At 45.5% G+C, this 16,020-nt stretch overlaps 1 protein-coding gene across 1 annotated transcript in view; it reads left to right on the top strand.

Annotated features, from left to right (window-relative positions):
- The window catches only part of LOC142298757 (homeobox protein goosecoid-2-like), a 28,809-nt gene extending 24,611 nt beyond the window's left edge, over window positions 1–4,198 (top strand). Inside the window, exon 3 of the mRNA XM_075341788.1 lies at window positions 3,673–4,198. Within this exon, the coding sequence (XP_075197903.1) occupies window positions 3,673–3,771 (99 nt within the window). The 3' untranslated portion in view covers window positions 3,772–4,198. The remainder of the gene's footprint in view (window positions 1–3,672) is intronic.
- The last annotated feature ends 11,822 nt before the right edge of the window (window positions 4,199–16,020 follow it).

The raw sequence follows: 16,020 nt of genomic DNA on the forward strand, positions 1-16,020 counted from the left end.
ACTCCTCCTCTCCTGGGCTGCAGGCCTGTTGCCTAGGAGATGGAGGAGCGTCAGAAAGCAGTACCGGCGTCTTGTGGCCGCGCGGGAACCTGTGCTGGAAGGTGAGGGGTTTTTTTTATTTTTAGGCTGTGTGCGGCCAAGGTGTGGGGGGACAGAGCCAGCACGGGGTAAACATGGAGCACGGGGGACAGAGCCAGCACGGGGCAAACATGGAGCACGGGGGACAGAGCCAGCAAGGGGCAAACATGGAGCACGGGGGACAGAGCCAGCACGGGGCAAACATGGAGCACGGGGGACAGAGCCAGCATGGGGCAAACATGGAGCACGGGGGACAGAGCCAGCACGGGGCAAACATGGAGCACGGGGACAGAGCCAGCACGGGGCAAACATGGAGCACGGGGGACAGAGCCAGCACGGGGCAAACATGGAGCACGGGGACAGAGCCAGCACGGGGCAAACATGGGAGCACGGGGGACAGAGCCAGCACGGGGCAAACATGGAGAGCACAGGGGCAAACAAGGAGAGCACGGGAGCAAACATGGAGAGCACTGGGGCAAACATGGAGAGCACGGGGGCAAACATGGAGAGCACGAGGGCAAACATGGAGAGCTCGGGGGCAAACATGGAGAGCACGGGGGCAAACATGGAGAGCACGGGGGCAGCCATGGAGAGCACGGGGCAAACAGCACTGGGCAGCCATGGAGAGCACAGGGCAAACATGGAGAGCACGGGGCAAACAGAGCACGGGGGCAAACAAACAGAGCACGGGGGCAAACAAACAGAGCACAGGGGCAAACATGGAGAGCACAGGGCATACAGAGCACGGGGGCAAACATGGAGAGCACGGTGTATACAGAGCACGGGGGAAACATGGAGAGCACGGGGCAAAGAGAGCACGGGGGCAAACATGGAGAGCACGGGGCAAAGAGAGCACAGGGGCAGCCATGGAGAGCACGGGGCAAACAGAGCACGGGGCAAACAGATCACGGGGCAAACATGGCTGCAAGGATGGGGGAAATGTGCAAAGATGGGGAGAAACGTGCAAAGAGGGAGAGAAACATGCAAGGATGGGTTAAACACGCAAGGATGGGGGGAACATGGCTGCAAGGATGGGGGGAAACATGCCAGGATGGGGTACATTTAGCAGGAAGGGGTACATTTACCAGGATGGGGGATACATTTACCAGGATGGGGGGAAACATGCCAGGATGGGGTACATGAACATGCCAGGATGAGGAAAAATGCCAGGATGGGGAACATTTAGCAGGAAGGGTGACATTTACCAGGATGGGGTACATTTACCAGGATAAGGGAACATGCCTGGATGAGGTACATTTACCAGGATGGGGTCATTTAACAGCATGGGGGACCATGCCAGGATGGGGTACATTTACCAGGATGGGGGATACATTTACCAGGATGGGGGGAAACATGCCAGGATGGGGTACATGAACATGCCAGGATGAGGAAAAATGCCAGGATGGGGAACATTTAGCAGGAAGGGTGACATTTATCAGGATGGGGTACGTTTACAAGGATGGGGTACGTTTACCAGGAAAGGGGACATTTACCAGGATAAGGGAACATGCCTGGATGAGGTACATTTACCAGGATGCGGTACATTTAAAAGGATGGGGAACATTTACCAGGATGGGGAACATTTACCAGGAATGGGGAACATTTACCAGGATGGGGAATATGCCGGGATGGGGTACATTTACCAGGATGGGGCCATGATGGGGACAAATATACCAGAATGTAGGAAATATATATCAGGATGGGGGACATGTTTACCAAAAAGTGGCCAGGAAGGGGGACAGAACTACACAATGAAGGGGGGGGGGGAGCAACTCGTACGTCTTTATGGGATTTCAGGATGTTCAGACTTTGAAATGTAGATGTGGATTACAGGGTGAAATCTGATTGCATTCCAGGCTAAAATCTCTGTCTAATATGCTGCAATTTTTTCCAGAAACATCAATCCAACTGCTGTGTCTGGAAAGGGCTCAGCTTCAATGTGTGGTAAGCATGCACGAGCGTGATGCCCCCTGCTGAAGAGAAGACGGCAAAGGTAAGGTTAAAATCAACTATTTACATAATAGGATTGGTTGGCACTTCGGAAAAAAAAATGGGTTTAGGGCTACAGTTTGGGCACTCGGCCTGTGAAAGGTTTGCCATGACTGCACTAGGGCATATTTATCAAGCTAAATTAACAAGAATTAATTTCTTGAAAAAAAAAAACTTTTATGAAGGCACCATATTCATTATTTGCTCTAGATGCTTTTTCTTTCTCCTTGTGCAAGAAGGGGCTTAGTCTCACTGAAAAGGGATTTGATTTGTTGTAAAGGAGCATGGCCTAATATGAGACACTGTGGGCCAAATTATGCTAGTATGTGACAAAATATGTTAGTACAAATTTCTTACATAAAGTAAGCCATTTAATCGATGGTATATACTTGACCAGAGAATCTTAATATATGACGGATTTATCAAACAGCGTGAATCACTCTGATTAATCTGGTGTATACACTATAGGCCTGTTTCAGACGTCAGTGAGTCTGGGACATATGTGTTTTTTTTATACGTACAACAATCACTGACATACGCAGACCCATTATAATCAATGGGTCTGCGCACACAGTGATTTTTCACTGACCGTGTCTCCTTGCGGCGTACACACGTGTCTGTGATTCCGCATGGAGACATGTCCGTTTTTTTTCTGGCATCACTGATGTCCCATAGACCACACTATGGTGTGATCCGTGAAACACGTACTAGTAAAAAACGTACATTTAAAATAATAAACATTTTCAACTCCCCTTTCCAGTGACGCTCTGTGCAGGCTGTGCTCTCTGCAGCTTCCTGGCCGGCTCATGAATATTCATGAATGCAGTCAGTGCCGACCCGGAAGCAGCTGCAGAGAGAGGTGGGTGGACTCTACAGCACTGGAGACATTCCACCCCCTGCTGTAATTGTCACCTCACAATCAATGCACAATTTCTACTGAGAGTCTGGTGTGAGCGGCGATAGCTCCCAGCTCTGCTACACTCAATTCTGAGATAAAGTCAGAATTGCTGCACACGGTAATCTGACATAAACATGATAAGTTTCAGAATCTCTTTGCCTACAACATGCTGTTCTTAGATGAAGTAGCAAAAACCTGCTGACAGATTCCCTTTAAACTGACATTTACATGGAACCATTGATTTGAATGAGCAATTTTTATGCATTTAAGTGTAAATTAGCGATGTGTAAAGCCCACCATACATAATAAATAGCTGTTGGGTGAACGATGGTTTAACATATTGTTCGTCTGACAGCTATCGCCTCTGATTCCTCCCACACACAGGAGCACTTTCTTAGCCAAGCACTCTTATGTTCTCTATGAGAAAGCCACTGTCAAACTCCTTTGGTGTCAACTTATTCCGGCGAGAACAAAAGGATCGGCTTTCCAAAACTGGACATACAAGATCCTTCCCCCAAACACCATCTGTCAGGGTAAGAGTCAGCATCCCTCCATAGACATACTGTCGGCTGGTTTTGATAACATCAGTCTATTGTGTGTGGGGGCCCAAAAGGATTAGACAGTATTGATAAATATGCTCTATTATGCTTCGGTGGTATCTGACTGCTGTTTTAGATCTATTAAAGGAATTATTTTTCGTTGCACAGGTATGGTTTAAAAACAGAAGAGCTAAGTGGAGAAGGCAAAAGAGAATCACTGCATCCATCATCATCCTCCAAGGAAGCAAGAACAGAGATGACTCCTGATTAGTGTTGAGCGGACCCGGATCGGCAAAATCCGGATCCGCACGGTTTGAGCGGCAGATCCGAGTCAGACCCGGACGCGGGATTCCGGGTGCACGATCCGGATCCGTTTTATTTTTTTCCTCTCTCTCTCTCTCTCCCCTCTCTCTCCTCTCTCTCTCCTCTCTCTCTCCTCTCTCTCTCCTCTCTCTCTCTCCTCTCTCTCTCCTCTCTCTCTCCTCTCGTCCCGGATTCCACTTCCCATTGACATATATGGTGCCGAATTCCGCATCGGATCCGGACTTCTTTATCAACCCGCCGCGGATCCGCCTGACCCGGATTATTCACAGTCCGCTCAACTCTACTCCTGATAACAGCTGATGAGAATAAAAATTATCAATAACAGGAACAAATACAAAATCCTTACATTTTCTCCCTATTACTATTAGAAATGCCAGGACTCACAGGCCTTGGTCAGGGTTGCTTTGCATCAGTAGCAATATTTTGTCCAGATTCCGTGTTTAGTTTTACAATGAATACAATTGTGTTACTATTAAATAAAAACTTAGTGAGAGTTATGAGGCTGGTAAATATTCAGTTTTTATCAAAATTGCAAATAAGATCATACCGATTTTAGGCTGTATTCACATCTGTGTCAGAGCCCCTAGAGCTCATTCCATCACCTTTAACAGCAAAAATAGTGCTGCATACAGGGACGAGGAAAATTCAGCCCTGGCATTTAAAAACACACAGGTCCATGCGAGCTCTGTCCCCATTCCCAAATTGGGGTCTCCATTAATTATATTATCCAACCTGTTGAAATATATTCACAGTAATACTATATATAAGATCTAATAATAATATTGCAATATAACAGACAATTACTACTAGACCATAACCAAATATTATCAGCATATACAGTAGTGATAACACCACCACACTAATCATTAAATATTTTATACAACACCTGTTTGTCCCCAATAATAACCCTTTTATTCACCTCCGATCTCCCAGGGATCTCGTGACTTTGATGTGTCACGCAATCCCTATGGTCAATCAGCTCTGGCATCGCTCTCCTCGCCTTTGGACAAATCACATACATCTCGGTGTAAGTGAGAGAACAGTAACTCTTGCTTCTACCAGATGTATGTGGTTTGGCCGAAGGTGATGAAAGTGAAGCCAGCGCTGATTGGCTGCAGGGATCATGTAACATTGTTATCCCCAAGAGAACAAGTGCTGACACCACTGGAATTGCATCAGCATTGGTGGTGAGTATGTGTTATTATGTTACCAAGGGGTAAGCATAGAAATTGAAAAGGGGCTGTTCGAGTAGTGGGTAACCCCTTTAACCAAAACCTTTGTATTTGGACTATCAGCCCCACACATTGATCATATAATGGTAATATAAGTTTTGCACCAGTGCTCTGCAGACCATATATGTGAATACTGTACTGGCTCTCACAAGTGATGTCCTCGCTGATCATAGTCATTCATTTTACCTTTTCTTTTACATTTGGCCTAGACTGCCATGACTATTTCTTTTATCCATAACTCGTTCTTATGTAGAGTGCCACAGGGTTGTAGTTGTGGGCGACCAGCTGCAAAGCGCCTTGGCACTCTACATAGAAATCATGTCTCTGCTTACTGTATAGTATGTGCTATTCTGCATGGCGTGCATTTTATTTACTGTTGAACTACAGGTCTCTGCTGACTCTAAAGGGTGCTTTACACGCTGCGACATCGCTAACGATATATCATCGGGGTCACGTCGTTAGTGACGCACATTCGGCGTCCTTAGCAACATCGCAGCGTGTGACACCTAGGAGCGATGATCAACGATTGCAAAAACGTAAAAAATCGTTGATCGCTGACACGGCGCTCCTTTTCATAATATCGTTGGTGGTGCATGCCGCTGGTTGTTCATCGTTCCTGCGGCATCACACATCGCTATGTGTGACACCGCAGGAACGACGAACATCTCCTTATCTCCACCGGTAATGAGGAAGGAAGGAGGTGGGCGGGATATTCCAAGCGCTCATCTCCGCCCCTCCGCTTCTACTGGACGGCTGCCGTGAGACGTCACTGTGACGCCGCACGAACCGCCCGCTTAGAAAGGAGGCGGTTCGCCAGCCACAGCGACGTCGCAGGGAAGGTAAGTCCGTGTGACGGGTGTAAGCAATGTTGTGTGCCACGGGCAAATCGCTCTACAACCGACGGGGGCGGGTACGCTCCCTAGCGATCTCGCTAGCAAGATCACAGTGTGTAAAGTGCCCTAAAGGGTACTTTCACACTTGCGTCATTTGGCATCCATCATAATGAGTTGTGTGACGCATGTGACGGATGCGTTGTAAATAGTGTGATAATAAAGGCAACGGATTCCTGTGAAATAATGCGTTGTATTAGTTTTTTTTTAACTGAGAGAGAGAGAGAGCCCATCATCACTGCACACCCCGTCACTACCGCCCCCATCATCACCGTACACACCGTCACTACCGCACCCATCATTACCGCACACACGCAGGCACTACCGCCCCCATCATCACTGCACACACCCCGGCACTACAGCACCCATCATCACCGCACACACCCCAGCACTACTGCACCATCATCACCGCACACACCCCGATACTACCGCACCCATCATCACCACACACACCCCGGCACTATCGCACCCATCATCACCGCACACATCCCGGCACTACCGCACCCATCATCACCGCACACCCCCCGGCACTACCGCCCCCATCATCCCTGCATACACCGGCACTACCTCAGTGACATCCCCGCTGACAGCGCGATTCACTTCAGTTGCTGTGTGGAGCTGACAGAGAGTGGTCATGGTCTGTGGCCGCTCCTGTCAGCTTCATGTAGCAGAGCTGGATGCCTCGTGGGACCTCTGTGGATTTTGTCGGACCTGGAGGGGTATTTGGGGATTTTAATAAAGTTGTGTATTTTTGTCTTTTATTTCAAATAAAGGATTTTTTCAAGTGTATGTGTTTATTTACTTTCGCTTAGAGATTAATCATGATAGGATGTCTCATAGATGCCTGCCATGATTAACCTAGGACTTACTGGCAGCTATGGGCCGCCATTAACTACTTATTACCCCGAATGCCACCACACCAGGGCAATTCGGGATGAGTCGGGTAGAGTCCCGAGACTGTCGCATCTAATGGATGCGGCAATTCTGGGCGGCTGCTGGCTGATATTTTTAGGCTGAGGGTCTCCCCATAATGTGGGGCTCCCCATCCTGAGAATACCAGCCTTCAGCCATGTGGCTTTACCTTGGCTGGTATAAAAATTGGGGGGGGACCGCACGCCGGTTTTTTTTTATTATTTATTTATTTATTGTACTGCACGATATAGACCTGCCCACCGGCGGCTGTGATTGGTTGCAGTGAGACAGCTGTCACTCAGCGTGGGGGCATGTCTGACTGCAACCAATCATAGGCTCCGGTGGGCGGGGGAATCAGGGAATATGAGATGGAATAATGAGCGGCCGGCATTTTCAAAAGAGGATAAGCTGCCAGAGCAGTTTGACAGCCGTGCAGCACCGCACCCATGATCGGTGAGTATGAGAGAGGGGGTGAGAGGGAGAGACAGACAGACAGAGAGGGATAGAGAGACCGGGAGTGATTTTAAACGATTTAGATCATTCTTCTGGACATGCTGAGCATGCTCAGTAGAACGTGACGGAATACATCAGCGGATTCCGCCGCATAGCGGCGGAATCCGCCACCATAGACAATCATTAGACACCTTGACGGATTCTAACGGAATCCGTCAAGATGCGTTGTTTTAACGTCACAAAAAACGCTACATGCAGCGTTCCATCTGCCTGGTGCTGCGTCAAAATAACGACTCAGCGGCGGCCAGCGGATACAACGCAGACACTTGCGTCACAGTGCGTCGCCAATAAAAGTCTATGGAGAGTAGCGCAGTCCGGTAATGGACTGTGCTATTTTCCATAGCGGTGGATTGCGCTAAACGCAAGTGTGAAAGCACCCTTAGTCTTCAGTTTCAGAAGCCTCCCCACGTGAACCAGGGGACACCCAGTTCCTTTCCAAACAAAGAAGTTTACATGTTTACTTAAGGCCTAAAACACACTTCCGCAAAAAAAAGTACGTGTCTTACGGTCCGTTTTTTGGGTCCGTGTTCCGTTTTTTAGGGGCGTTTCTCCAGTACGTATGGCAACCATGTGATAGCGCATGTGAGCCGTGTGTGCGTGTGGAATGTCCGTATTGACATAAAATACGTACGTGTGCAGTCCGTGTGCCGTCCGTTTTTTCAGATCCGTATTTTCACACAAATAACCTTGTTAGCCCATCATAGGCTATGTGCGCACACTGCGTTTTTTTGACGCTGCGTTTTTGTGCGTTTTTGGCCGCTAAAAACGCACAAAAACGCACCTGCGTCGAAAAAATGTGGCAAAAAACGCACGCGTTTTGCTGCGATTTGGTGCGTTTTTTTGCTGCGTTTTGCTGCGTTTTTGCTTACTGCGTCCTTATGCGTTTTTTATCAGTGAACAAAAAAAAAAGGTCTGATGTCATTTCCTTCTTCAATGTGTTCTTCATTCTCCACTAGTGTATGCAGAAGAGCAGACAGCTGCAGAACTACAAGGCTCAGCATACTCCATCCAATAGTGTATGCAGGAGAGCAGACAGCAGCTGCAGAACTACAAGGCTCAGCATGCTCCATCCAGGACTGTATGCTTGAGGGAGAGTCAGGGGGAGCAGACCTACAAGGCTCAGCATCCTCCATCCAATAGTGTAGGCAGGAGAGCAGACAATAGCTGTCGAACTACAAGGCTCAGCATGCATCCTCCTTCCAGGATTGTATGCAGGATTTCTTTGCCCCCCCAAACAAAAAAAATGACGTGGGCTTCGCCATATTTTTGTATGCTAGCCGGGTACAGCAGGCAGGTACGGGCTGCCCCCAACCCCCAGCTGCCTATTTGTACCCGGCTGGGAACCAAAAATATAGGGAAGCCCTTTTTTTATAAATTATTTCATGAATTTCATGAAATAATTTAAAAAAAAAATGACGTGAGCTTCGCCCAATTTTTGAGTCCAGCCGGGTACAACTAGGCAGCTGGGGATTGGAATCCACAGTGCAGGGTGCCCATGCTTTCTGGGCACCCCCGCTGTGAATTGCAGTCCCGCAGCCACCCCAGAAAATGGCGCTTTCATAGAAGCGCCATCTTCTGGCGCTGTATCCAACTCTTCCAGCTGCCCTGAAGCCGGGTGGCTCGCCGGGTAATAATGGGGTTAGGGCTAGCTGTATAGCTGGCCCTAAGCCCGAAATTCATGGTGTCACGCCAATATTAGACATGGCCACCATGAATTTCTAGTAAAGATAAAAAAAAACACAACACACAGAAAAATATTTTTATTAGAAATAAAACACAATTAGTGACTCCATCTTTATTGAAATAAAGAACCCCCCCTCCGCAGTAATCCTGGGTCAAGGGTCCCGCGCCGTTCAATCCGGATCCAATATCATCTGATCGGTTTGCTGGAAGGCAAAGCGATCAGATGATGTGTCAGGATCAAGTGCCTGAATCCCATCACACATCAGCTGATTGTATAAAAGCCGTTTAAACAATCAGCTGATGCATCGGTGCAAAAAAAAAAAAAAAAAAATAATAATACTTACTTATGTGCTGATTACCGGCAGCTCCTGGAGCGATGGGGCGGGAGTCTGATCCTGTCCGATCGCTGCAGCAGCTGCCGGTAATCAGGGATGAAGTCTCCTGACGCATCCGCTGATACCGGCCGGGCGCCCGCGTCACCGCAATACTTACGATCACCTGATGCGTCAGGTGACTGCATCAGGTGATCCATCGCCAGGTCCTGCATCCATCTGAGGTTTCCCGGCCGTCTGCACACAGCCGGAGCGGGGGTGGCGATACCGTGAGAGGAGATGGGAGCGGGCATGGCACCGGGAGGCTGCAGACAGGTGAGTATAACTTTTTTTTTTTTTCTACTGTTAACTTTTGTTTTCGCAGCCGCTTCCACCTCCCGCCCAGACATGGCGCCGCACCGCAGCATACATGCCCAGGACGGGAGGTGGACGCGGCGGTGACGGTACCGGGAGGATTCACGCTTCTGTATATACTGACAGAAGGAATCCTCTTCCTGTACACGTCACTTTACTACCCACGTCCTGCGTTTATAGCTGCGTTTTTGGTCTTAGAAACGCACCAAAACGCAACTATTTGCGTTTCTCATTGCGTCTTTCAACATCCCATTGAACTCAATGGATGAAAAGCGCAGTGAAAAACGCGGGAATAATTGACATGCTGCGTTTTTGTGGCACCACAAAAACGCAGCTGAAAAAAAACAGATGTGTGCGGACAGCAAAAATGAAAACTCATAGACTTTGCTGGGGAAGCAAAGTCCTGCAGTTTTGAGGCCAAAAACGCACCTGAAAACGTGCAAAAACGCCGCGAAAAACGCACTGTGCGCACATAGCCATAATGTGCTCCTGGTGTGTTAAATTGGTCAATTAACTACCCAATTTGGTTAGTTTGCTTAAAAAACCTTTAAAAACATGGCTTCTGAGCTCATTCTCACATTATACACACTCCAAAATGTCTCTCTCCAATGAAGCAACCATGTATTTTCTCTGGTTGATATCTAGGAGATTTGGGGTTAGGCGACATATGATTGAAGAAGAGCCACCACTGGAAAGAAGGATGTGGATTCACCCCCTTGTGAAGCTCAGGAAAACACATGGGCATTTTAATATTCTCTATGGCGAAATGCGGAAATTTCCACCAAAATTCCAAGCCTACTGCCATCTCACCATGAATTCATTTGACAACATCCTTGGCCTTGTGTACCATCGTTTGAAGCATCAGGACACCTGTATGCGCCTCAGCATCTCCCCTGAGGAACGACTGTTGGTGACTTTACGGTAGGTGTTGTCATGCATACTCATGCTTTATCTGTTATTTTGAAATACATGTTAAATCTCAAAGGCATCATTTTGTAGAAATTATGTAATTTTAAATTTAGGTATTTGTTTTGCTGAAAATTTATATAGATCACATAACCTCATTGTAATCTTAAAATATGATCTGAGTGCTCACATCTACCATTCTATCTCTACCAAAATTAAAGAAACAAGAATCATAAATCAAACAATCTTGTTTATTAAACAGAAAAGTAATTATTTTTCCAATATGGAAAGTAAATATCAACACATATGTTTTTCCAACAAAAGCAATAAAATAATAGTCATACACAGTATCTCGCCAGTCATTGGATGACACAAATATTTGTTTTGAAAAACAACTTTCATGAATAGTCAAAGTAATGTCATGTTTTTTTTCTATTTCAGTTACCTTGCAACTGGGCAATCCATCAGCAGTCTACATTTCGAATTCTTATTGGGAAGGTCCACAATTGGCAAGATTATCCTGCATACCTGCACTGTGCTTTGGGAGACCCTTAAGGTCCAGTCACACTAAGCAACTTACCAGCGATCCCAACAACGATAGGGATCGCTGGTAAGTTGCTAGGAGGTTGCTGGTGAGATGTCACACTGCGACGCTCCAGCGATCCCACCAGCAACCTGACCTGGCAGGGATCGCTGGAGCGTCGCTACACAAGTTGCTGGTGAGCTCACCAGCAACCAGTGACAAGCCCCCAGCGCCGCGTGGAAGATGCTGCGCTTGGTAACTAAGGTAAATATCGGGTAACCAACCCGATATTTACCTTGGTTACCACCGCACGGAGCTACACGTGCAGAGAGCAGGGAGCAGCGCACACTGAGCGCTGGCTCCCTGCTCTCCTAGTTACAGCACACATCGGGTTAATTACCCGATGTGTGCTGCAGCTAAATGTGCACAGAGCAGGGAGCAGCGCACAATGCTTAGCGCTGGCTCCTTGCTCTCCTAGTTACAGCACACATCGGGTTAATTAACCCGATGTGTGCTGCAGCTAAATGTGCACAGAGCAGGGAGCAGCGCACAATGCTTAGCGCTGGCTCCTTGCTCTCCTAGTTACAGCACACATCGGGTTAATTAACCCGATGTGTGCTGCAGCTAAATGTGCACAGAGCAGAGAGCAGCGCACAATGCTTAGCGCTGGCTCCCTGCTCTCCTAGCTACAGCACACATCGGGTTAATTAACCCGATGTGTGCTGCAGCTAAATGTGCACACAGCAGGAGCCGGCACTGACAGGGAGAGCGTCGGAGGCTGGTAACAAAGGTAAATATCAGGTAACCAAGGACAGGGCTTCTTGGTTACCCGATGTTTACATTGGTTACCAGCCTCCGCAGAAGCCGGCTCCTGCTGCCTGCACATTTAGTTGTTGCTGTCTCGCTGTCACACACAGCGATCTGTGCTTCACAGCGGGACAGCAACAACTAAAAAATGGCCCAGGACATTCAGCAACAACCAACGACCTCACAGCAGGGGCCAGGTTGTTGCTGGATGTCACACACAGCAACATCGCTAGCAACGTCACAAAAGTTGTTCGTTAGCAGCGATGTTGCTAGAGATGTTGCCTAGTGTGACGGGGCCTTTAGGCATCATGTCATGCAGCTGCCTTCAACACAGGAATGGATGCACATTTCAGAAGAATTTTTGGAGAAAACAGCTTTCCCTAATTGTATTGGCGCCATTGACGGAAAGCACATTAGAGTGAAGAAACCACCTAACTCTGCATCAAGATATTTTAATTATCATAAGTTTTTTTCTGTAGTTATTTTGGCCATGGTAGATACAAACTACTGCTTTTTATTTGCTGATATTGGGGCCTATGGCAGTGTCTCAGATGCACGCATTTTCAGAAGCTCACGTTTAGCAAGATGATTAATGTCTGATAGTTTAAGTTTGCCTGCACCAAGACCATTGCCTGGTACTAATGGCCCTATTGTTCCTTTTGTCATGGTTGCATTTCAGGGGTTTGCATTGTCTAGGCATTTTATGCGTCCATATCCCAGAAGGGGGCTGGACAGATCAAAAGCCCTATTTAATAGCAAATTGGCCAGAGCACGTTGCTATGTTGAACGTGCCTTTGGCATTTTGGCCTCAAGATGGCGCATTTATCAAACCACCATCCAACTCCAACCAACCACCGTCAAGGCTGTCATTAAAGCTACAGTAGTGTTACATAATTACTGTAGATTACATGAAAGCAATGACGAAGACATTGAGGAGTTGCCAGCTTTAAATGCACCATTTGTAGAGAATGGTAGTGTTAGAACCAATGTGTCCACTTCTGGTCTACAAGTGAGGAATCAGTTTAAAGATTATTTTAGTTTAAATTGCCATAGTCATGTATAAATTTGACATTGTTATAGTTTTTCATCACTTGGTTACATAATCACAAACACATATGTAATACAAAAGAGAAAATGACCATACATATGTATAATTTGTGGGTTTTTTTTGTTGGTTGGTTGTGTTTGTGGTCCCAATAAGCTATTGTGATTTAACTTTATTGCTATAAAATCAGGAATTTTTGTTTTGCAAGTAACAGTACTACTGAATGTACATGACTAATAAAAATATGGCAAATTGGATTTGAAAAAAATAGTCCAGATTTTTTATTGAACCTATGTATGTCTGTTATCTTTTGCGAAACACCCTGTATTCTATTATTTTTTTTTACAGAATTTTGTCAGGGACATTAGCCCATACAAAACTCCATACTTTATTATGCAATAATGTCACGCAAACATAATTTGTTTGACACTTTTGGAATACAAGTATGGGACCAGACCATATGCAGATACTGCATAGTGGCTGGATTTTTAATAATAAAGGTGTCTGAATGTTAGTGTAATAGTTTATGTGCATGCATTTTTTCCCTAAACCCAGTTTTTTCTAATGGATGTTCCAAACAACATGTCCAGAGCAAGGCAACGTTCTAACAGGCAGGTAATGTTTTTGAAGTGATAGAGTAATTTCTATTGAATCTTTGGAAAGGAAAACACAAATATGACCCCATGCATATAGAGTAAGTAATGTGTTACATTTTGAAATGTTTTCCGACCAGCAATACCCTAGAAAACATACCAAAATGTAAAATAATACATACAATATCACATTATGATTCAACTAAATCCTCTAGGCTAGTGATGCTTTCCTGTGTAGTCTCCATTGCATTGACACCTACAGAATATGTTTGCTGCACAACACTAGATGTTGTAGTGAGTGACTGATCAGTGTTTCCACTAGTAACAGTTGTTGTACTTGGAACAAATAATGATGCAGTTGTTTGAGCAGATGGAAGACCAAGTGTAGGTGGTACATATTGATGTGTTGGAAGAGGCTGAGTATGTGTGTATGTGAAGTTAGTTGGGTAAGTCTGTTGTTGAAAGTACTGTTGTTGTAGATTATTAGGAACATGGTAGGATGTTGGTTGTTGAAACATTTGAGGTAGTCTATGAACATTACTAACAATACTAGGATAGTTAAAAGAGGTTTGCATTGGTGTCTGTTGGGGTACTTGTGGGACAAATGATGGCGGTTGAGCTGGCCTTTGTGTCATTAATGTACTTGTTTGGTGTGGGACAATTGTTGGCCTAATTTGTACATCACTTCCCATAGAAGAAGATGGACACTGTATATGTGTTTGTTGCACTACAGGATTTAGTTGAAAATTAGAGTAATGTTCATCATTTTGGGTTCCCACAGTTTGTTGGGTTGTGTTTGTGTGTGGACCACGTGGATTAGCTCTCCATTGCTCTATCACTTCAAAACAATATATGGGTTCTGGCTCACGTTGGGTAGCAGATATTAGTGTTATTAAGGACGCCCTCAATCTGTCCTGCCTATCAGCATGAACCAATGCAAGAGAAGGAGAAAGGGAGTGGCAAAATCTCTCTCCATCACTCTCTGGTATCAGTGAATTCATCATGTGTATTATTCTGGTATCAATGATATCTGGCAGGGAACGTAAATCTTCATAACACCTATGTCTGCGACCACGGATAGATTGGGCTACTGTGCGCATGGTGTTAGTTGTTATTCTTGGCTGTGTGCCTGCATGTTGCTGTGGACTACTCTCTGCAAGAACTGGTGAAGGGCCACTTTGTTGCCCTGTAGACTAGCCTTGAATGACATTAGTGGATTGACTTGTTCCCAAACCCAAATCAGAGGACATTTCTTCTGCGTCTGGCTGGCTGGTGTTGGGGCTTGTTGGTGGTTGATATGAGGTAGGCTCCATCTCGGAAGCAGAGGTCGCTGTTAATACTGCTGACTGGGCTTCCTCCCTATCTTCTAGATTATCCTCTGTACTTTGAAGAAAGAAAAAAAACCAAACAATTAATGTGTGCATTTCAAAAAAACCCGCCATGTGATGTAATGGTTTAAACTTACTTTGGTACTTCCATAATGGGCATGAGGAAGCTGAGTCTTCCATAATGGACATATTTTTCTTTTTGGCTGCGGTAGCTGTGGTTGCCACTGGGTTATATTCTCTTCTAAACTGGTCACGTACTGAGCGCCATCGCCGTTTCACAAGATCCACTGTTTAAAAACAAAAAGTTGTGTAATAAGGTCACAAATTATAACAATTGAACAATAAAAAAATAAAACATTATTCTCGTATTGCAGCAATTGAAATAAATTGGAACACACATCCATGTGTATGAAAACAAGAACCCATAACACTCATATAGTGACATAACAACACAATAAGCATGACAAAGTAAACAAGATCTCCAGTAAAAAGATTAAACCACTCTATAATCATTTATCTCCTTTTTTACTTACAAAAATAAAAAAAAAACCTTCAGTAAGCCATGAGAAACAAAATGTCTATAAACCCATGAAGTGCCATATGTTCCTCAAAGATTTTCCATTATACACTACACATTACTGTTACCATTCCAGACATGGTGACACCAAGGGACATGCATAATAAACCAAACATAGAAATACAACTCAAAATGTATAGACATTTCACAGCACATTTACAATAGAAAAAGCACAAAATTGAAAACAAAAATATATTTCAAACATGTTTATTTGTTGCGTGACCACCCTGAAATGCCTTTTGTACATGTATAAAATGCTTTGCAGGCCACATATACACATGCTGACATTACTAGAAAACTGCAATGAATAGTTCAAAAGGCTAAAAAACTACACTATCCTGTTTGTGAGTCTCCAGTGTAGCTCAAAATGAGTCAGGCCCATTAATATATGCCAAACTATACAAATATGGATATAATCTGCCTACAGAATGAGCACATGTAGGTAAAGACAGAAGCAATGCAAATATCTGTACTCACCATATCTATTTTTCCTTCCA

The sequence above is a fragment of the Anomaloglossus baeobatrachus genome, chromosome 1, assembly GCF_048569485.1.
Source record: "Anomaloglossus baeobatrachus isolate aAnoBae1 chromosome 1, aAnoBae1.hap1, whole genome shotgun sequence".
In the NCBI taxonomy this organism is placed as follows: domain Eukaryota; kingdom Metazoa; phylum Chordata; class Amphibia; order Anura; family Aromobatidae; genus Anomaloglossus; species Anomaloglossus baeobatrachus.